The sequence below is a fragment of the Pezoporus occidentalis genome, unplaced genomic scaffold (assembly GCF_034315485.1).
Source record: "Pezoporus occidentalis ecotype Australia unplaced genomic scaffold, CSIRO_AGI_Poc_V1 ctg4, whole genome shotgun sequence".
Classification (NCBI taxonomy): domain Eukaryota; kingdom Metazoa; phylum Chordata; class Aves; order Psittaciformes; family Psittacidae; genus Pezoporus; species Pezoporus occidentalis.
The window spans coordinates 18,376,882-18,399,323 of NW_026915724.1; the positions used below are offsets into that span (position 1 = coordinate 18,376,882).

Consider the following 22,442-nt stretch of genomic DNA (forward strand, 5'->3'; position numbering starts at 1 on the left):
CTTTCACAAATCCTGGAAACGCCGGCCTGCGATTGCCCAAGACCTTATCCTTTAAGGGTTGCTCTAAAAGAGAGAATGTTTTCAGCACAGTTTCAGCCTGTAGAGCATTCAATTTTCATACAGCAGCCACGAATAAATGACCTCTATAGTAGTCACTGCTGGTACGAAGAACAAACGGCTAGACAGGAGAGAGAGACACTCTGCACTTAGGCAGAGAGCTGGGCTCTGCTCTCGAGTAGATGCTCTGCAGGATCTGGAACTGTACTGGAACTTTTCAAAAGACTCCTTTATGCAAGTCACAATAACAGAAGAGTCATCATCCTTGGCTGATAAACTTTACCACCACCTTAATTGCCTTCGCAACTGGAAACACTTCTTAATTCAAGATCAGCTTCATTTCAGCATACCACCCATCAGAGTTTCTCTGTAAAATGTAATCCTTGTTTCCCAAAACTTTAGGAGCCTATACTGGACAATAAAATCAACTTTTGTTCTTCTCCATGACAAACTGAAAAGACTGAAATTTCTAAACCCATCAACTGTTTGGAACTAGAAATCACACTGGGTAAACTGCATGTTTATCTAGCAAAGATCCTGCTTGTTTTGGGTACAACTTCTATGGCAAAAGCAGGGACAGACATGCAAATACAAAGAGCCAACCAGCAGCAGCAGCTGCGGGAGAAGCTCTTGCAGCTGCAGCAGCCAGACGAGCTGAAGGTAACAGTGTTTGTTTTCTAGGGGTGGTAGCTAGGACGGGTGGTGAGGACGGGATATTTCTTCCGGCATTCTCTTCCTTTTCACGTTAAAGAAGCTAAAGCAGTGCTTAAATCGCAGCCTAATACCAACACTTTTGATAGAAGCACTTGAGACTCATATATTCATGTCTACTGCTCTTAGCATCTTTATAACTGCTTTTTATTGTCCTGGCCTTCACGGGCTTCTGATCTGTTAAAATAGTTGCTGGCAGATTCGGCATCCCCTCTCCCCTTACTAGAATTCTTCCAAGTTTATATATCACCCCACATTTTCCCACAACATGCAACAGACCCTTCCTCCACCCTCCCTTTGGGCAAACAACCAGCACGCCTACAAACCCACCTCAGCCCTCCGCCGCCTCGCCCTCACACCGCCGCTCCCCGCCTGTTGCACCAACACCGCTTTCCGCCCACTCCGGTGGCCGGGCTCTAACCCAGAGACCGTACGCGCTGGCTCCACGCCCGGTTTGCGCGCAAGTGGTTTAATCACACCCGGCACCGAGCGAGCTACTCGGTATAAGTACAGTTCTACAGGTCTCTAACGAGGGAAGTCCGACACGAGTCACGCCTTCCAATGTGGTGCTCCCCCGCAATAAATCCCCGCTCTCCGCGGACAGCCCGAGCAGTTTCCCTGCGGTGCGAAGAGCAGCGCGCCTGGAAACACAGCGACCGCCACCACCCGCCTCAGCCACCGGGCAGCCGTTAACGGCCCCGCCTCACCGCGCCGCGCCCTTCCGGCGCTGCGCGCGCAGCCCGCCCCGCTTCCGGAGAGCGGCCCCGCTTGCAGCGTCATCCTGAGGGGCCGGTTTGAATGAGACCCCGAGGGAGGGAGGCAGGCAGGGACGCGACGGACTTGGAGCTGCTATCGCCGGCCCGCTCCCTCCCTGCTAACGCTGCTGCCTGCCGCCCTTTCGCTTCCCCGCCGTCAACCGCGCCTTCCCAGGACACGGCGTGCCGCCCGCCCTCTCCGCCATGCCGCTCTTCTCAGGTGAGCTGCTTGGCCTTGGCGCCCGCCCGGCCCAGCCCGGAGTGGGGCTGTCCTCAGCGTGGGGCTGGAGGGGAGGGCATTCCGCGCGGCCGCGGGGCTGTTACCTCAGCGACGAGCTCTCCTCGGTGGCTCTGCAGCCCCCGGCCGGGCCCTTCCCGCCGCTCCCTCACGTGGGGAGGCTCCTCCGGCGGCCCCGCTGTCCGGCCGCCGGTACTCGCACGTGTCCGAGGCCCCGGCGCCGGGAGTGCCCCGGGACTTGCGGCGCGGCCCGGCCCAGCCCGCCGAGCTGTGGGGGAAGTGTCGGGTCGGCTCTGCTCGGCTGGGTCGAGGAAGGAGCGCTGTTGATGTCCGGGAGGGCCCGGGTGTCAAACGCGAATCGTGTGCGATCGTGCGTCTTGGGTTGGTTTTGTTTTGCGCCGAGTGAAGTGGTGCTGTCTGTCAGGTGAGACGCAATTTTGCATCCACGCTTCCAAATGTATGCAGGTGCATCAGCCTCTTCTCTTTTAAATCCACTGTTTCCTAGTTAAAATTAGAGTATCTCACTTCCCTCCTTGTCATGAAGGAAAGTTTCTAGTGAGGACTGCAAGAGTAAAACTTCCAGTGACATTTCCAAGACCAGTTACTGCTTTATTTATGCTTAACAGGTCTGGCCTCCTGGGGCTTTTCAGTACACGAGGAACAGGTTGTAGAAGGCCTCAGTACACAGTCACATCCCACTTTCTCCATTGTTTTAATTGTGGTTGGCAAACTGGAATTCTCATGTCCGTATAACAGGACTTTTTCTGAACTCTAGCACATCTGTACAATCTGTGTTATCTGTTCACAGGGCAGATATGTTCTTCCCTTTTTTTAATCTCCATTATTTTCAGATTAACAATTTTTTTTGTTTGTGATCTCTGCAGATGCTCATCTTCTTAAGTTTCCTCCTCTTGAGTGCCAGGTTGTCAAAACCAGTGAGACTACAAGTCTGTAGTAATAATTGCTAACCCTTCTGCATATTAGGTGCTGGATGCATGACTTCAAAAATGCAAAACTCAAAAAGCTGTGACTGAGTGGGTTGTCTTCCTGAAAATACTTGTGCTTGGTACTAAGTGTGGTATACAAAATCCTAGAATCAGTTAAGTTTGAAAAGACCTTTAAGATCAAGTGCAACTGTTAATAGATCTGTTTAAAAAAAAAAGAGGTTGGGCAAATCAGAAGGTACTTTCTGCTAGAAATACTGAAAAGCCAGTTGTTTGACATGCTTTGTAATCTAATTTAGACCAAATTTTGGTTTTTCTGTTTTATAACCCATTACAAGCACTGCATGCATCTGAAATCTGAACCTTCTTGGAAGGCTTTTTAAAATCACAATTTTTAAGAGGTTTGTGATGGGAAAAAACCTAGAGTTGCTGAATATATTGATGTAGAATCAAAGCACAGGTAGAAGGAAGGCTAAGACTTTCTTGAAGTATGATATTTCTGCCCCTTACCGTGCACATAGGATATTACTGTGTGCTATGTATCGCAAATTTTCACCAAAACCGCAGCTTGCTGAAGTAGCCTTATATACCTGTGATAGTGATTGGGAGTGATCAAAGATGTGTAGCCATTCTTTGGAAGCACAATTTGTTCCAGCATTTGTGCCTGATCTTGATTAGTACAAGCTTTACTAAAGGGAAGTTAACCTGCCCTCTGTTGTTCTGCCTAATGTTCCTGCTGATGATCCCATTTCCAGTGTCAAGAATTGCAGTTTTCAGACCGTATTTGGCTTTACTACTTAATTCCACCTTTACTGGGGTCAGGGCCTCTGTATCTGCAGCTGGTTATGTGAACACTCAAAACTGAGGAGGGTTGCAGTGGTGGCATCATGGATGGCACTCTGAGGTGAACTGTCCATTGGTGTGCTATTGCATAGGTTGTGTCTTGATGCACACTTGCCTTTTCATGTAGCTCCACATGAATGATACTGGTAGCCAAAGCTATGTCTGTCAAACAGTAGCTTTGCTATTAAGGAACATGGTATTGTTTTCCATTGAACAGGAACGGAAACGCTATGGAAAACTGAACTGGAATCTCACATCTGAACTTCCTTCAGAAAGTTCAGTTGTTTACAGTAAACAGTACCAAGAAACTGGGAGAGTTAGTTTCAAACTGCTTTTCAGAAGACTTGCCTAAAGGATTTCTGGGGCTGTTATACACAGCTTATATATATGGGGCTGTTATTGCTTGGAAAATTTCTCAGCTTATATATATTGCATACAATTGTTTTGTAGGACATTTTTAGACATGTTGGAAGTAATATGTTCTGATGGCTGAGCAAGGTGTCCCTTAGCTTGGTTGACAAGTTTTAGAGTTGAAAGCTGAATGTTCTGAGATGGTATAAATGCTGGAATTTGAAACAGTGGGTTGATCTTGGTAATAACATTCTTGTGTATTGAGAAATAATCTAGTTTCAAAACATTTTTTTTGCAGTTAATGTGAAATGGGGAAAAGAGAAATTCGATGGTGTGGAGCTTAACACTGATGAACCTCCAATGGTCTTCAAAGCCCAGTTGTTTGCACTGACTGGAGTTCAGCCAGCCAGACAGAAGGTTATGGTTAAAGGAGGAACTCTGAAGGTAGAAACCCATGTTTGGTTTTAATATTATTTCTAACTTTATTTTTAAGTATTCCTCCAGAAGATCTTTCATTGCATGTATTAAACTGACTACACTTTTCAGAAATAATTCTGTATGATTCGTTGCCTACTACTAGAAAATCCTGAAAAAGTGCTGCTAGATGGTTGGGAGGTACACTGCTGTTTTAAAACGCTTCTCCACTCTTTTATACCAAAACCTACTCTGCTTTATGGTTTGGGTTTTTTTTTTTGTTTGTTTGGTTTTGTTTTTTTTTTGTTTTTTTTTTTTTTTAATGCTCCTTCTAAACATTCAGAATCTGAATGCAACTTTTTGCTTTTTAGCTCGAGAAAAGTTTCTCTGGCACTTCTTTGCCAGAAACTTACTGGTATAGTGCAGTATGGGCAGATTTCCTACAAAAAGTTGCTTCTATCTAAGCAGCGTTGAACAACAAAACCTTATTAGAAGATGACTTGGCTGCTTTCTATTTTAGTCAGACAAGACTTGATGTAAATAGTTAATATTGTGAAATCTTCGACGAAACAGTTGTGTGTTTGGAAATACATGATTAGTATTTATGAAGATACTTACTTGTCTTTTGCTGTAAGATAATTAACTTGTCTTTTATTTCAAAAACAGGATGATGACTGGGGGAACCTAAAAATAAAGAATGTAAGTTCTGGGGAGTAACTAAATTTTACTCATTTTTTTCCCATCTAAAGAAAGATGTAAAAGTTCTGCTGTTTCTGTTTCAGTCGGTAGCTCTTTCCTGAAAATCAGACCTTGATGAAAAATAATTTTACAGGCGTCATACCTAAGCATTCTTTTGTAGTTCTCACCAGTGATTTGTGAAAAACCTTTTGGCTTCTGTAGGGAAATTGTCGGCTTTCTGAAGTCCTTTGAAGCATAGATTTCTTACAAGAAATGTTATAGGTCGGACCAATGGTCCTTCTGTCTTGTCTGTGACCATAGTAATAAGTGGTGTTATTTAGAGAGAGGTTGTGAACCTGGCCACTGCCTGTAGTCCATTGTGCTTGTATGTACCCAGCATAGAAAATCCTGGCATTACAAGCACTGAAATTAAAGCTCAGCCTGTTTATTTCTTATCTATGTGCTGAAATTTGTCCTGTACTAAATTGCCGCTGATTAAAAACAAAGCTGTTAGTAATGGTTATTTATTTGACTAGTTCAAAAAGAAAACAAAAAGTGAATGTATTTGTGTTTCTTAGCTATATAATATTGTAACAGGGAATCCCAGAGATTTTTGCTTTGGGTTTTTTTGCAGTTTCATTTCTGTAGATACCTTGTAACATCTGTTTCGTTCAGGTTTTACTCCAGTTCTTCACTGAGCAGATTGAATTGGTGCCACTGTTACCCTTGTAATTAGTTTGCAAGCATCTGTTAGCTGCTTATAGCTACAGCTGTTGTAGCAAAGTCATTCAGTAAAATCCCTGGTACATAATATTTTTGTCCTTTAATGCATACTGTTACTCTAATAATTGCCTTTATTAATTTTGATAATATTATATACAAGTTCTAGGGGGTTATTTACGTTGTCAAAGCAGTTTCTTTCCATTATATTGGTCTTTCTTTTCCTTAGCATTGTATTTTTTCAAGGCCCTAGATAGCCATTTTCTTCCCCTTTGATAGAACTTACCATGTAGATGGACTCCTGTGGAATGCTGTAAAACTCCTTTTCCTTATGCTAGTCCAGCAAGCATGGGAACTTGATTGCTTCCTACCCCCACTTCTTGAATGTCAGTCCTTGTGCCTAAACTGATGGGGTCATTTTGATTATTGTTCACTTTTCAGTTAGTTTAATGATCTTGGAATTTGCCACACAAAGGATGGCACTTCCGTTTCCCACTTTTCTTGTGAAGGAAACAATTCCAAACTCAGCTATGGTCATTATTACCCACATCTGTCTGAAGGGTTTCCCTAGATTCTAGGCTAAAGATGAGGGATGTTTTTGTTGTTGTTTAGAGAATTCTCAATTTGAGAAACTCAAACCTTGCAGTTTTTTTCACATCAGAATTGAGCTGCTCAGTTTTCTTGGGTTCTGAGGTACTTGCTAAGACTTAAGGGAAAGAGGAGTATTTGCACTGCAGTGTTGAAGATGCCTGATCCCTAGTGGTCTGTCAGAAAGGGAGCTTTTCTGAACGCTTCATATTGGGGTATTCAGTGAATGTTAAATTTAGTCCCAGTTGGAATCTTACGTCGCTGAGCTGGTGTCAAGCTCACCAGGCTCAGTGGAAATGTCTAGCATGGATGGTGCTGTGGATTTGTTCTTGAAGTACTTTCTAGATAATGAGAAAGTTAAGGTATATCCTAAGAAACAACAGCACAGTATCAGTTCTGTGAACTGAGAGAAAGATTGTGTTTATTTTGGGGGAAATAACTGAAATCTGTCAAGAGCTTAATGATTTTATTTATTTATTTTTAAGGAGAAATAACTGCCCTTAACTATTTATTACTATTTTTACTGTGCTTCAAGGGGATGACCTTATTAATGATGGGTTCTGCAGATGCGCTTCCGGAAGAGCCAATTGCTCGACCTGTCTTTGTAGAAGACATGACAGAGGAGCAGTTGGCTTCAGCTGTAAGCATATTTCACTCTTTGGCTCTTTGCCATTATTTCTCTTATTCTAAGGTTTATAAGTTCCTAAATACTAGAAGTTGCTTAAAAGTGGATTTTGAAACTGTAATGTCTGTTTAGCATTTATAGCTTTTTAAAGAAACACAAATTTACATTGATGACCCAACTGGTGGCACTGGTAAGAAACCTGGAATTTAACTTGCAAGTCATGTAACTGGTGCTGTTTTTTCTTTTTAAGCAGGCAGCTTAGTAAATTTTCTAAAAATAGCATTGCTGATATTTTTAAAGAGAAAATTGTATTGCTCTTTATGTATTGGTGTCCTGAACTTTGCCAGAATAGGGGCTCTTAGATGTCTCCTTTGTATCCTTGAAGGGAAACTAGTGTTTGAGGTGGGGTGTGTTTGGGGTTTTGTTTGTCCTTTGAAAGTAAGTTTGATGTCAGTGGAATAGGTTATATGTTTTCCTTTATGGGAATAAAGTCTGGAAGATCATAATTATTTTTTAATGAAGTAACTTATGTTTGAGTTATTTCCCTCTTTACAATTTGAAAGGCTTAATTTTCTCATCAGTCATTTGAACTGGGAGCTCTGTCATACTTAACAGTTGCATGACTGTTGTCACCTGTGCATGCAGAATGGGAATACATTTATGCATGTCTGTATGAAAACAAATCTGTAGTTTAGGGCTGTTTTTGTGTTTAAGTATTTAATGCTTTCCATGGCACCAGCAGGGGAAGGATATTCATGTATTTTTGAGACTAACTCTATACACAGACTTTGAGATAACTGAGGCAAGCAAGGAGATAGTTCAGTGTCAGATAACATTTTCAGAAAGTTGGTCACATTGCATTCCTCCAATTCATATTTTGTTATTAATCAAAATTCAGTTGTCTGTACTGCATGTATTCATTAAAATTGAATACACAGCTAAATGAATTCTCCTTTCCTGAACTAATTCAGTGGTATTGGTATGCAGCACAACTTCAGTTTCATTAAACTACATGCTTTTCCCTGACAACTGCTCAAAGATGCAGGATTAAAGAAAATTTAAAAATCTATTATATTGTGATTTACAGTTGTTTCTGAAACTGGTTAGTTTAATTATTACTTGGCCTTCGCATTTGTCAAAACTTTAGAAGTACACAAGCTGCCTGGAAGGATCAAATTAATGATCTGTTGCAAACTTCTGGAAAGGAGCTTAAATAATGCTTTTGTTTTTGACTGTGTAGTTCAGCACATTGAGAGTTTTACCAAAAACTGATTTTAATTAAAACATCAGTGTTTTGTACAAGTGTATTCATGTGGAAATTCCATGGAACTAGAACTTTAAGGTCAAAACTTGAGTGTGATTATAATTGAACTTTCTGAATGACTGCCTGCTTGAAGACATTTAACTAAACACGCACAGAAAAAAAACCAACCCAAAGCATTCCTGAATGTCCTCTAAAAGCACCGAATGGTGAAATGATTAATATAATCAGAAAATGGATCTGGAAAGCTTCATATGGTTCGATGGAATATTCCAGGTTTTACGCATCTCTGATCATTCCTTTTCATAGAAGTTGATGTCAAGTTATATAGTGTTTATGCAAAAATGGTTGCACATCTCTCTGTGACCCCCAAACACCCTTGTGAATTTTTTGGTAGATGGAATTACCATGTGGCTTGACAAACCTTGGCAACACTTGCTACATGAATGCTACGGTTCAGTGTATCCGCTCAGTGCCAGAAGTGAAAGAGGCCCTTAAAAGGTAGGATTCAGCACAAAAATACCACGACCAAAATGTTTTCTTTAGCTTATGAAGTAGATATTTTGTAGAACAGTTGTCTTAATACTGGTACGAATTTTCATAGCAATCTGTTATTCTTTAAAGCAATTCAAGGTTAACATCATGATAGATTGAACTCATATCCTATGGCTGTGTTAGTCTATACTTTTTAAAGAATTTAAGAATATGTATTTATTGGAACTGGCTTTTAGTAGATAGAATGTATTTTGCCTAGTTAAAAAATAGTTCCTATCAAGACTTGTTTAAACTGCTTAGACAAGCTACTGAACTCCTAACCCTGTTTTCTGATGTTGGTTTGTATGGCTAGTTCTGTGTAAAAGATTGTACAGGAGTCCTGTTCCTTTGAGGAATATTCTTTTCAGCGGCTTTAATGCTGAAAACACATTGTGCAATGAAATTCTGCCGTTATTGATGTTTGGTACTGGGAGGTACAACAGAAAGCTCTGAGAGAGGACCATGGGGGTTACTGTGGCAGCAAACTAAGCTAAGATGGAGTTACTGTCATGTGGATGGGTAGGGAACAGAAGACATGCCCTTATGGAATCTGTTTCATTCATTCTGAATGCAGAATAACTTAACCTGATTTGTTTAATTATTAGTATGATAAAAACCATCAGTATTTAAGAAATGTGAAGATTAGGTAGAGCATTGCCATCTTAAGGTTAACTTCTTTAAAACACACTGCTTTCTTGACACCTTGGTACCCAACTGGATAGTCTAGGTTACTGTAAACACTAGTTACTTAAATATGTATGCATTTCCCTTAATTCTGTTAGCAGGTGAATCTTAATTATTTATCACTTAGAACTATTTGTGAAGTACAGAAACATTGTTTTAAAGCTTTTTCTTGGTTTTCAGTATTGTCATTTTAGGTAAGTCTGTTTTATTTCCATATAAAGGACTGAGTTACTGCACTGAATCAGAGTGTTTGACAAATTTAACGTACCAAATATCAGAATGTATGCTATAAGACTGGCAGACTGCAATACAAGATGTGGCCTTACTGTCTCTGGGAAGTCAGATTCAAAGACAGCTGCTGTGTTTTCCCCTGGAGACTTAAGACTTTATTTGGTCTTCCCTGCCTGATGACAGCACGGAAGGGTATATTGCAGTGAGAGAGAAGTGAAAGTACTCACATCCTTGAAGGTGTTTTTTCCATGCATTTGAAGAAGCTGTGGCAAATGTTTCAGAAAAGGGGTAGCTTCTATTCAGACTTTTACTTAGTCTCTTTAAAGATGGAGTTTTTGAGGTAAATGGATTGGGAAGCAGCAGGAATGTATCCAGACTTCTCAGTTTGCATTTATTTATTGTCTAAGGATGCCAATTTTCCTTTGCTTTCATGCATTGCTTGCAGAATAGCTGAGACTTTGAGGTGAATGTGAGTAAATCTGATTTTCAGTTATTTCTGGTTTGGTGATCTATAGAATCACAAAATGGTTTGGGTTGGAAGGGATCTTAAAGATCATGCAATTTCAATCCCCTTGCCATGGGTAGGGACACCTTCCACTAGACCAGGTTTCTCAAAGCCCCATCCAAACTAGCCTTTCTTTTGACACATTTAAATAAATGTAGCTGCTGCCTGCTTTATGATTTGAAAACCTCTCTGCTCTTCTTGATTGTGTTTAATTGCATACAAATTGGTTTTCTTCTCTTTTAGGTATGGTGGTGCCTTAAGAGCTTCAGGAGAAATGGCGTCTGCTCAGTACATTACTGCAGGTTGGTGTTTAGAGTAGAACACAAGGGTTTAGGCTAGTGTGCAATTTCCTGCTAAACTGCAGATGAAAATTGCAGTTAGAGCTCTGCGTGTCTTTCTTTAGTGCATATGCTTTAGCAGTGTCAGATCTGCTGACACTGGAGGATTCCTTTTGCTCTGTTGTTAATATCTTTAAAGGTTATTCTGACTGTGGCTGCAAAGCATACATCTCTGCATATTATTACCTAGCTGCATACTAGGGAAAATATGTACAAGTGTCATTTAGGCTTAGACAGAAATCATTCCTGTCTCTTAAGTGTTTTGTGTGTAGGCATAAAGTAATTGGAGCTTTCTAAAGCATACTTCATCCATCTGCGGATTTGATCATTTTGTGTAGAAATAGTCTAGTGCACAATTCTTCATTTCACTTAATGATAGGTTAACACCATACTCCCAGAACATGTAGTTCATTTGTATTTTTTAATAAGATCTATTGGCTGAGCATTAATTATTAAGTTGGTAGCTGATGCTTTATAAGTGGTATTAGTCATTACCCAAAAGATCCAGATTTCATAACTGAAATAGAAAGTAGTGTCTTCAAAAGGAAACTTGCTCTATATTGTGGTGATCTGGGAGCTCACGATGGCCCTGTATCTCCAAGTTCTAACTAGAATTCTAGTTAGACCCCTTACATTTGAACAAGGGTACTACTTGTCCACTTTTTCTTTTTTTACTCTATTTCATTGCCCCACTAAGATGATGGGCCAGGACACTGGGATTTCTACCAGTCCATTTAAGGAAAAACAAAACAATATAAGGAAGGAAAGGTCCAGTTTGTGGGTATGCCTGCTGATCAAGTTTTGGGGTGGTAAGTTCAATGGTTACTCTATACAAACCACACCTGCCCCTCCCCTTTTCACTGACTTTACTTCATGTCCCTTGTTTTCTCTTTAAGGTGACAGCTCTGCTTTTTTAGGAATCTTAATAGTTGAAGTAATTCATAGTTAATTCTTTTGTGCTGAGCTGGTCAAGAACTCCTGCATGACACTTACGGCATTTTTTTTTCTAAATTGCTGTCATATCAGTTGTCCCTCTTAATCAAGGTCAGTGCAGATATTTCTTAAAGTGAGGAAGCAGTTGATCTTGTAATCTTGTCTATGCACTTATTCAAGAGTATCATTCATTAGTCTCTCCATTTGTCAATTAGTGACCATGCAGACTGTTGCCAACCTCACAGGGTTGTTGTGAGGATTAGTAGATGTCTCAAGTGATGCTGTAACCTGTGTAGATAAGACATTTTATAGTACTGTATCTGGAACAAAAAAGAAAGCCACGTGTATTGTCATGCAGTCGGTAGCATCTGTTGCATTGAACATAGTTACGAACTGTCTGCATGTATGCATACACATACTTGTTTTCTTGGGGCTTAAATTAAGCATGAGTATTTTCTAGATATTGTAGTTGGGAATAAGTAAAGGGTTTTTTTTTTTCCCAGTAGTTGGTGAAGCTGAAGTTGCTCTAGAGGATAGATTGTGAATGCCTTCTGGTTTCTCTAGGTGTCGTGCTCTTGTGAAAACATTGTTCCTCAGATGTATTTCAAATGAAAACTTAACTGCTCAAGTTTTATTTTTCTGTTAACAGCCAGGAAAGATAAGGTCTTTTGTTCCAAACTCTCAGAATTGTTATCTTTATGCTTGCAAAGTCATGTTCAGAAATGAGGTCTTGGGTGTACCTCTTATGACGCATGGAAAATTTGGTCCTGGTTTGGAAAGATCAAACTGGACACTGTTAAATGATAAGCCTTTAAGTGTTGCTGCTGTTTTACTATTCTTTTTCAACTTTCTGCCATGTTTGAATTGTTTTTCCACTTCTCAAAGCATTCACTTTTTCTTCAAGCTCTTAGAGACTTGTTTGATTCCATGGATAAAACTTCCTCCAGTATCCCACCTATCATTCTCCTGCAGTTTTTACACATGGCCTTCCCACAGTTTGCAGAGAAAGGCGATCAAGGCCAGTACCTTCAACAGGTAAAGACCAATTATTAGCTTATAGTTTGAAAATTCTAGTGTGTTGAGAGCAAGGATATTTGAAATCTTTCCTTCTCTTGTGAAAGTAATTTATCCCAGTAAAGCGTTTGCTTTTATATTGTGTAGAAAAGTTGACTGTGATATTGACTGTGATATTAAGTTGAATGTGATATTAAGTGCAGGCTCTGAAAATGTATGGTGGAATAGGGAGAAATTCTTAATGTAAGGAATTCTTTGTTTGTTTTAGTGTGAAGATTGATGGGTTTAGTATTACTAAATCATAACTCTTACCAGTTACATCTAATGTTCTGTTCCCTTCTTAGGATGCCAATGAGTGCTGGGTGCAGATGATGAGGGTACTACAGCAGAAGCTGGAAGGCATAGAAGGTGATACAGTTATGGAGGTAATTGTAGTCTTACTCTAAAAGGAGTTAGGATTTATAATATTATACTTGTGGTTTGCATATATTTTCACTAAGGATTATCTATTTTGTGAGGGGTTTAACATGTATCTATAGGGCAGTAAGTGAAACTGCTTTCTGATGTCTCATCAGCATAAAGCTACCTATGTCATGTCAGCTATGCTATGGAGTGTACTATAGGAATACTTCTCTTGGCTCTGGAAAGTACCACCGTGGTGACTGTGAGTGCGTAGCACCTGGCCCTGGAAACCTGTGAATTTGGCACATAAGTTTCTTTTCCTGGAAGAAGTGCTTCAGCATTGTTGGCTGCAAGAATGCTGCTTCAAACAGACAACTCGCCTAAGCAACCTCATAAGAAGTTAGTTTTTCCCAAGGCTTTACCAGACTGACTTTCTTCTCCATAAGCTATTTTCTGGAGAGTCTTGGCAGTGGGAAAAGTCTAATTGACTACTCTAAAATTTAAGACGGATTTAAGTTGGGGAGCAGGGAAGTTTGATTTTGATTCAAATCTTGTTTGCTAATATGCTTTGAGGTGGCTTTAACAGCATGCAGTAAATGCTTTTGGCTTGGAACTCTAGCACTGTGTCAGGAGATTGACTAGGGAAAATGCACCTAAAGAAAGGTGAAGGAATAGGCTTTAAAGAATTAAAATAAATGAGATATTTTGTCTGTGAAGAATACTGTCTTTACACGACACTTAAATCATAAGAGAATTTGTTTTGCAGACAGACTCCGGAGCTACAGCAGCATCTTCTAAAAAGAAGAGTTTAATTGATCAGTTCTTCAGCATTGAATTTGAAACAGCGTATCCTAAAGACTAAGGCAAGCGATAGAATGATAATAATTTCACACTTTAGCAGTAGAGTGTGGGGAGCCTGAAAGCATTGTTCAGAATAGTATAGAAAACCAAGGTGTGTGTTGGGGAAGAGAGGGAGTGATGTTTTAGAGGAGTACACAGAAGTTAAAAATAAGATTGGATTGAGAGAGAGGAGGATGTGGGGAGGAAGAATGGTAATGAAAAGTTACATAAGAAACCCACCTAATTAAATACCAGATTTCCTCCCCGGAGAAGGTTGCCAGTTCAAAGATACTGACATGTTTTATCCAAATAAAAGTAATTATCATCCTAAATGGCTTTTTTGTGGCTTGTAAGGGAGTGTTGCTGGTACACTTGGCATACTGCACATGTACAAAAGATAGCTTGACTGATTTCTTAAGAAATAAATTTGATGCACACTGTTAGATGTATAAGGAACTATTGCAGCTGACAACTTCCTAGTAGCTTTTTTATAGCAAGAACAAAAAGTATATGACCACATGGGGCACACACCTCATGCCAAGTATTACTCTTTTCCCACTTCTCCACCCCACAGTCCTGGTTGTCGTGAAACTGACCACCACCTTTTAGAAAGGATTATACTGTCTATTTTGCTTGTCTGAAATATGACCGTCACTGGTCATTACACATGAAGGAGTAGATTGGTTAGAATGAAGGGGCTGTTTCAAATATGGTGGGTTTTTTTTATCCTATGAGAAGTAAAAGTACTATTGATGCACAAGCAGAGGATTAGTTTAAGTTACCGTGCTGTTCAACATGTTGTTTTCACTAGAGCAGTAGTTCAGCTCTTGATGCACCATGGTTTTCCTTAATTTTGTGAAGTATGAAATGTACAGAAGCTGAAGAAGAGGAAGTAACTAAAGGAAAGGAGAATCTGCTTCAGCTCAGCTGCTTTATTAATCAAGAAGTCAAATATCTGTTTACAGGACTAAAATTGGTAAGTTATTTATACAACATTTATTTTACTGAAATTCTAAATTACCTGTGTTTTTAATCTGTGACTTGGAATTGATATCTGCTGTCCAGGCTTTACAAAATTCCAGTTTGTTTTTTTTGGTGTTCAGTGGGAAGGTGGCAGTGAAAACAAACTGTATGTTAGTGTAAAAGCAGACTTCAGCAGAGTGTTTTCTTGACCCTGACATTGTCTTCCACATGCAGGTCACCAAGTGCCAGCCAATTTGCTTGTTCAGCTGGGTTTCACTCCAGACTGAGCAGTATCACAGAATGGTTTGGGCTGGAAGGCACTTTTAAGGATCGTTTAGTTCCAACCCCCTGCCATGGGCAGAGGCACCTTCCACTAGACCACGTTGCTCAGGTGGTCTCAAACACTGCCAGGGATGGAGCTTTTACCACTTCTCTGGGCAACCAGTTCCAGTGTTTCACCACCCTCACAGTGAAGAATTTCTTCCTTATCTTTAATCTAAATCTCCCCTCTGGCAGTTTAAAGCCATTCCCCCTTGTCCTGTCACTACCTGCACTGGTAAAAAGTCCCTCTCCACATTTCTTGTGGGCCCCCTTTAGGCACTGGAAGCTGCTCTAAAGTCTCACTGGAGCCATCTCTTCTCCAGGCAGAACGTCGACTCTCTCAGCTTGTCTTCACAGGAGAGGTGCTCCAGCCCTCTGATCATGATTTAAGCATGCTGTAAACAGTTCCCTAGAAGTCAATTTTAAAATAGGATGGCATTTTGGTTGCCATTTTGGTGCCATTTGGTTACATCCAGGTGGTGGAACAATTGAACTTTAATTTTGCAGATTTTGAAGGGGGTGTTATTTTCCATGACATAGCATCATCTTTAAACTGTTTACGTAAGCAGAAGTTTTTCAAGTAGTCCGTGCTTTTTAGATGTATATTTCTAAGTTTTTGGGGGGTTTTGGAATCTGAAGGAGCCAGGAGAGAAGCCTACTACTAAACCTCTATAGTAACTGTTCTTGCAGAGTATTTGTATAAGAGCAGGGATGGAAGCAGTGGCTAAACCAAGTTGCATGCTTCTCAGATAATCTTTGTATCTGCTTTTTCTTTTTTCAACAGACTCTAGAAGGAAAAGTAAGATAAACTAGTTAATGTTCACAAATAAAATAATCATCACATAGATTATTGTTATAAGAAAAAAAGTAACCTTGCTTTCAGGCCAAAAAAGGTCTAGAATTCTTATGTTGGGTTGCCTGTAGAAACAATACTACCAACCAGCCCTAAATTAGGAAAGGTCCCTGGAAACATGGTATCACCACCTGTCTCTTCTGTAGCTCTGTCTGCTCAAAACTGAGGTTTGGGAAACATGCAAATATTCCCCTGAGAGGAAACCTCAGATTTGCTTTTAGTTGTGTTCCAAGCATGACATGACACATTCATAACCAAATCCAGATACAATTCCTAACCAAATGCAAGTTCTACTCCTGCAGAATTTAATTTTCTGCAGAGAAAAACTTTGTGTTGTCAGGGCACAGGAATGAGCCTGGAGCTGAACAAATGAATGGGCTTGCTCTTTCTGCCAAGGAGTTTCAAAATTCTGCCTGTTGTAATGGCTGACAGGAACAAAGGAGATGGGCAGAACCTGATTTAGCTTAGTCTGTGCTGTGCTTTGCTTCAAGCTGTGTTTTATGATTAACATAGGTGTTATTACCTTTCTTTTAACAGCGTCTTCAAGAGGAAATCACCAAACTGTCTCCAACACTGCAGAGAAATGCACTGTATATCAAATCTGTGAGTGGTACTTTTGTTGCTCTCTTCGTCATTCTTTCAACTGTTGTCAATCTTCTGTCCCAAAACACAAAGTTACTGCTGTAACAGGGTGTGATTTATGTTTATAGAACATCTGAATATCCACTACCAAAAAATTTAAAACTGGAAATTATTTCTTTGACTACGCTACTATACAAAGTTTTAAATTAGGAGGCCTTGCTATATTCCTGTGTGTGTGTGTGTGTACAGGATAGCCTGTGATTTAGGATTTGCAGTGTTTAAAAGTTCTGTCAATGTCTAAAGTAATAGCTTTTTCTTTTTTCCTTATAGTCTAAAATCAGTCGCTTGCCAGCCTACCTGACTATTCAGATGGTTAGATTTTTTTACAAAGAGAAAGAATCTGTGAATGCCAAAGTTCTTAAGGTAAGTTTTGTGCATATTGAACTTGAATTCCTCTTCATGCTTTTCAGTGAGGTTTTTATTGTAGGTAGACAGCTAATACTTGAAGGCTATTTACTCAAGTGTTTGCTTTTAAGTTGCATTTAAAAATATTGACAATGCAGTTTCTTTGCTGAAGTACAAGGTAGCTTTGTTCCCAGCTGTGATGGTCCCAGTGGTGTGGCAAACTGTGCTACCAAAATAGGCTGGGGAAAGGGAGGTAAGGGACATAAATGAATTTGCTCCAATACTGCTAGGATGTTTTTTGGTCTCTTCTCACCAATGACTCGGAGGAGAATGTTTGGTTAAGGAGAGGGACATGCTTTCAGTCACTAGACAGTGTTCTAGGGTTGATGAGAAATGCTTTGGCTAACAAACGCTTCCTGTACTAATTATTTTAATGGACCTTCTGACTGACAAATTCAAGAACCAGCTGCCAACAGCTACATGTTCCAGTATTGCTTTCTGTTGGGCTTGGCCGATAGACTTCCTCAGCTGCCCCAGGATATCATGATAGATGATGCCTGCTCTTCACAAGAGAAACAAGGGAATGAAGATTGAAGGCACACATTAACTATTCTAGAAGATTGTTTGGATAACATAAATTAACATTTTTGCCAGTGTACAGACATTCTACATGCATATCTTTTGCCTTAGGGTTGTGTAGGTATTTCTGTAGTGTAAAGTATGACAACTAATAATAAAGGATCTATGATGGTTTATTTATACTGAATTAGACTTTCTTCCGTAAAAGTAATGTAGCCCTTTACGTAAGTCCTGTCAGCCACATTTCAGTAGATCAAGTTCTCATAAATGTGATGAGAGTTGCATCTAATTGGACTTAGTATTGTCTTCCCATAGGAGACGGCTTTAACATGGAGTACCAAGTAATGTTAATAATCTTTCTGCTTTTTACTTCCTAGGATGTTAAATTCCCTCTTATGTTGGATGTGTATGAGCTGTGTACACCAGACCTTCAGGAAAAAATGGTTTCTTATCGATCAAAATTCAAAGATCTAGAAGACAAAAAAGTCAATCAACAGCCAAAGAATGTAAGTCTCCTGACATTTCGATTAAAGAAGTCATACAGCTGGAATTGGGGCACTCATAAGGACTAGAGAAAACTTGACTTCCTGAAATGTAGCATTTGAACTCTTTGGTATTGAGATTCAGATCTTTTTGTGTATTTTTGTGGAAAATACCCTGTCAGCTTTGGTATGACTGCTTCACCAGAAATGTTAAATGCTGTAGAAAATTATATTGCTTCCATTTTTATTTCAAAACTTACGAAAATGTAGTGCTTCTGCTTACCAGTGTTATGGCTAAAGGTTTGCTGTGAATTACACAGAATGGTTCTCTTCAAACATGGCTGCTTGCTGGCAGGTCACTTCTTCCGTGACAGGTAGCTTTCTCCTGCTCACCAAGGTTCTACGATGTGTCTGACTGATAAAATTTAGAATAAATTTAGAATATATGAGCTTATAGTCTGCATTCTAAAACCATGGTAAATGGTTTCATTTTCTATCCTGTCTATGTATTCTGAAACTGGCTTCCCTTTATTTAAAGAAACCATTTCCTTTAATGAAGGAAAAAGGTTAACAAGCTAAAACTGTAATGTTTTAGCCATTGTTTTTAAGTTTGCCAGTCTTTTCCTGGCCTAACTCTTGCCAGTTTCATTTAAACATTTGAATGAGGCTCACATCTCTACACAGTTAGGAACAAGGAAAGAGTGCTGTTAAGAGTCTGTTTCTAGTGTTTTCTTGTTGCCATTTGTGCTGCTAGGAAGTCCCTAACAAGGAATACAGTCTTCAATTGCAGAATTGTTTTATAAACAAAACTGTCAGTCTGATGGGTAAACAGTCTAGGCAAAAGGTGCTAAAGCAGTGTTATTTGCAGTAAAAAGTGGTCTGGTTTAGATGAGGCTTTTGCATGTCCACTCAGAAATATGGTAATGGAGCTTGGTTTCAAGTTGAACAGAAAATGTTTAGGCTTAAAACCATCTTTAAATGAATGGGGGGTTGGGATTTGATAGGGTTGCACTAAAGCTTTTTCACAACTGTTCCATATTAATTCAGTATATTCTGTTCTTCAGTCTAGTAAAAGCGAAGGTGCACAGAAAGAAGTTAAATATGAACCATTTTCTTTTCCCGATGGTGAGTACAAGGAAATAAATCTGTTTTAAAGTAACTTTCTATTTACTTATGTGTAAGTGGACCCAATGGTAGGAATATTTTTAGAACCCTGGTTATTTTTAACACTTTTGAAAATTAATCTTCAGAAACTGACAGAAAATTAAGGACCGGAAAGATGAGGCAAGCTAAAATGCTCTTGAGATGGTCAAAGACATATCTTCTATGCATCATCAATGAATGATATGCACATCAAAAGACATTTGCATGTCCTAGAATTATAGCATAGAATAATAGAATGGTTTTGGTTGGAAAGGACCTTGAAGATTATCCAGTTCCAACCCCCTGCCATGGGCAGGGACATCTGCCACTAGACCAGGTTGCTCAAAGCCCCATCCAGCCCAGCTGGGTGCTTCCTTGTGAGTGGTTGGTGTTTGAAGGAAGTATATGTCCAGAAAGCTTACTGATGGGTTTAATGCTTTAAGGTTACTGCATTTGCATTCTGTACAGGATCTGTATTTATGTCTCAGTTTCCTGAGAGGCTGTCCTGGCTGAAAGCTGCTGGGTTTAGTTCAGTGATTGAGAACCATGCTGTAAGTGGGGTTTTACACAGCTGCGGTGCTGCAGTTTGGCTTGTGTGTCTTCAGTCTGCATGCTGTTAAAACATAAAAGAGTTCATGTAAGACTCACGTAACTTGTTTTTCCTCCTCTTCCTTCAGATATTGGTTCTAATAACTGCGGCTATTACGACCTGCAGGCAGTGCTAACACATCAAGGCAGATCAAGTTCCTCTGGGCATTATGTGTCTTGGGTTAAAAGGAAACAAGGTAAAACACCTCGACAACTCACAGCTCTCTCAGTTGCCCTTCAGACTTGTTAAGTGTGCTTAGATTTGATGTACTTACATTACAAATAATCCTCTCTCTTTTCTTGCAGATGAATGGATTAAATTTGATGATGACAAAGTCAGCATTGTTACACCTGAAGATATTTTGAGGTTATCCGGGGGTGGAGACTGGCATATAGCTTATGTTCTACTCTACGGGCCTCGCAGAATCGAAGTAGTTGAAGATGAAGCTGACCAGTAGTCTTCAGTTTTAGCCATTCTGCCTAGGTGTGAAATAAATGTTGATAACTGATCACTTCTTTAACCCCAGAGCTTTTAGCAAGTGGATAAGTAATCTGTTCAAACCTTCTCACATGAAGAAGGGTATGGGTTCAAAACTGCTCCAAGTACCAATTTGCTGCCGCTGGACTGGACTGGGCTTGCCCCTGGGGTGGTGACAATTTTTAAAATAGCTTTAACATCTTGCAGAAGAGAAACTTTTTAAATGAGCCTCTTCTTCCCCCCTGCCCCTTCCTCTCTGATGTCATCAAGTATTTATTACACACCTACTCTTGCGTTTGTTACTCTTGCATGGTTTCTGCCACAGTTCAGAAGTTGTCCATCCTCTGCCTTACCTGGCATGGTTGTTAGGAAGGTAGAAGAGCAACTGTTGCCTTGTTGTGTAACTCAGTGCTGCTGCCCATAGCCAACAACCATGGCTCCAATCAAGTATTGTCCAGCCTGACGTGCTGATTCAGTCTGTTCTGTTGCTGGCACCTGATGACTTCAAAATCAATTGTGATCAATGTGTCCTCCATTAAAAAAAGTTCATGTCTTACTGATATAGTCAGTATGTGTTTGTTTTCACTCCCTGGGCCACCACTGATGCATGTCTGGAAGTAGCCTTGTGATAAAGCCACTGGTGTTTAAGCTGTAGGATTTATCTCCTGTCCTTTGGCTCTCACTGCTCTACAACTATCTGAAATGAGGACACAGTGAGGAGGTGGCTGGTCTCTTTTCCCGAGTAACAGGACAAGAGGTAATGGCCCCAAGCTGTGGCAGTGGAGGTTTAGACTGGATAGGAATTAAAATTTCTTCATCAGAAGGGTGATTTGGTATTAGAACAGGCTGCCCAGGGAAGCGGTGGGATCACTGTCCCTGGAAGTAAGATGAGATGACTCCTTCAGTAACATGGTTTAGTGGTGGACCTGGCAGTCCTGGGGTGTAAGGTTTGGGCTTGAAGGTCTTTTCCAGCCTAGTTGATTCTATAATTCTTTGCTAAGTAGTTTAGTTTGGTGGCTAACTTGGGCTATGCTTACTTAGAGTAACTGCTGCAGTTACTGCATAGGAATGCAGCAGCTGTAGGCTAGTGGGAGATTGCAGTTAAAAAAGCATTTCAGTGTTGGCCAGAGCCAGAAAAGCACTAGGCCAGCAACTGAGGATCTGATTTTTAATGTGTCCCAGACCCTTGTGGGTGAGCCAGTCCATACTCACATGAAATACCTTCACTTGTATGTTCATTAGCAGTGACAGCATGGGGAGTTCCTTGCTGAGAAAGCACCCAGCTTTCACCCTCCCCTGGGGACATGGCGCCAGCCATGGCTCCCCAGGTAGTTTTGGTTCTTGCACTGTGTTCACCACTGCACAGATGCCCCAGGAGCGCACCAAAAGCCCAAGGGTGGATTTTAAAGAAGTTGCATGATGCTTAAAGGCAGCTCCAGACACTGAGGAAGCCCCATTGCAGTACTGGCCTGTTCCTCTGTTCCCCACAGAAATGGCACGGACACATCTGTTTATAATGCTGCTTCTGGTTCCTGTTAAGGAGCTAAGGGAATCATGCCCGGTTGCTGATTTGTGGAACTATGTCCTAGTTGTGGTCCTGTGGTCACTGTTGTCTCTTAAAGCTCCTGTTGGCAGCTCGAGCGAGCCTTCTGCGCAAAACAACCCCCTGCCATGGCCAGGGACACCTCCCACTAGACCAGGCTGCTCAAAGCCTTATCCAGCCTGGCCTTGAACAAAGCTAAACCAGGGGGACAGCTCAGTGCCCAGGTCTCTTGCCTCGACTGTGAGCACCAAGGTGGTGGCTCATGCCTGAAGCATCAAGAATGTAACTCGCTGCACATGGCTTCCTGCAGTCATGCTCACTGTGGTGGTCATCCCCAGCTGCAGCTTTCCAAGATCAAGGTGGCAGGTTGCCATGCCCAAGAGCCATTAGTAATTCCCCATGCACCTCAGTTCAAGGTCAAGTCCCTTAATTGAAATGTTCCATTCTGTACCTTCTACCAAACCCTACCTGTAGCGGGAGGCAAGACTTGGGCTGTGTTATTTCCTAGACTCACCACAGATTCGCTCCAACAGGTCCACATCCCTCTGGGGGCCCCAGAGCTGAACTCAATACTCCAGCTGGGGTCTCACCACAGCTCAGTAGTTTCCAACAATGTCCCATCTATCAGCCTGTTCCAACTTCCACTTCTGTACCCAATAATCAAATTCCTAATACATCCAAAGTGGGGGGAGCAGGCACAAAGTTCTCCTCAATGGCTCTGCAGGCAGGAACTTGCCTCCCAGCCAGTAGCCAACCACCCCAGCAATTCACAGGTATAATTTAATAACTGAAACAATACTATAGGGGGAAAAGTTCTGGGATATGTAGTTTTCCACACA

At 40.8% G+C, this 22,442-nt stretch overlaps 1 protein-coding gene across 1 annotated transcript; it reads left to right on the top strand.

Moving 5' to 3' along the window:
• The first annotated feature begins 1,491 nt into the window (after nt 1-1,491).
• On the top strand, nt 1,492-20,616 carry USP14 (ubiquitin specific peptidase 14). Its single transcript, XM_062632880.1, has 16 exons — nt 1,492-1,743; nt 4,198-4,343; nt 4,980-5,012; nt 6,835-6,939; nt 8,583-8,686; nt 10,383-10,441; nt 12,315-12,445; nt 12,769-12,849; nt 13,593-13,672; nt 14,528-14,642; nt 16,341-16,406; nt 16,716-16,808; nt 17,747-17,875; nt 18,916-18,976; nt 19,672-19,779; nt 19,889-20,616. The coding sequence occupies exons 1-16, from the start codon at nt 1,728-1,730 to the stop codon at nt 20,038-20,040; spliced, it is 1,479 nt and encodes a 492-aa protein (XP_062488864.1). The 5' UTR covers nt 1,492-1,727; the 3' UTR covers nt 20,041-20,616.
• The last annotated feature ends 1,826 nt before the right edge of the window (nt 20,617-22,442 follow it).

Excerpts from the sequence above, each read along its gene's own strand:
- USP14 (XM_062632880.1), top strand. Across the intron at positions 5,013-6,834 it reads GGAACCTAAAAATAAAGAAT|GGGATGACCTTATTAATGAT; the intron begins GTAAGTTCTGGG and ends CTGTGCTTCAAG. Across the intron at positions 17,876-18,915 it reads TCAATCAACAGCCAAAGAAT|TCTAGTAAAAGCGAAGGTGC; the intron begins GTAAGTCTCCTG and ends TCTGTTCTTCAG.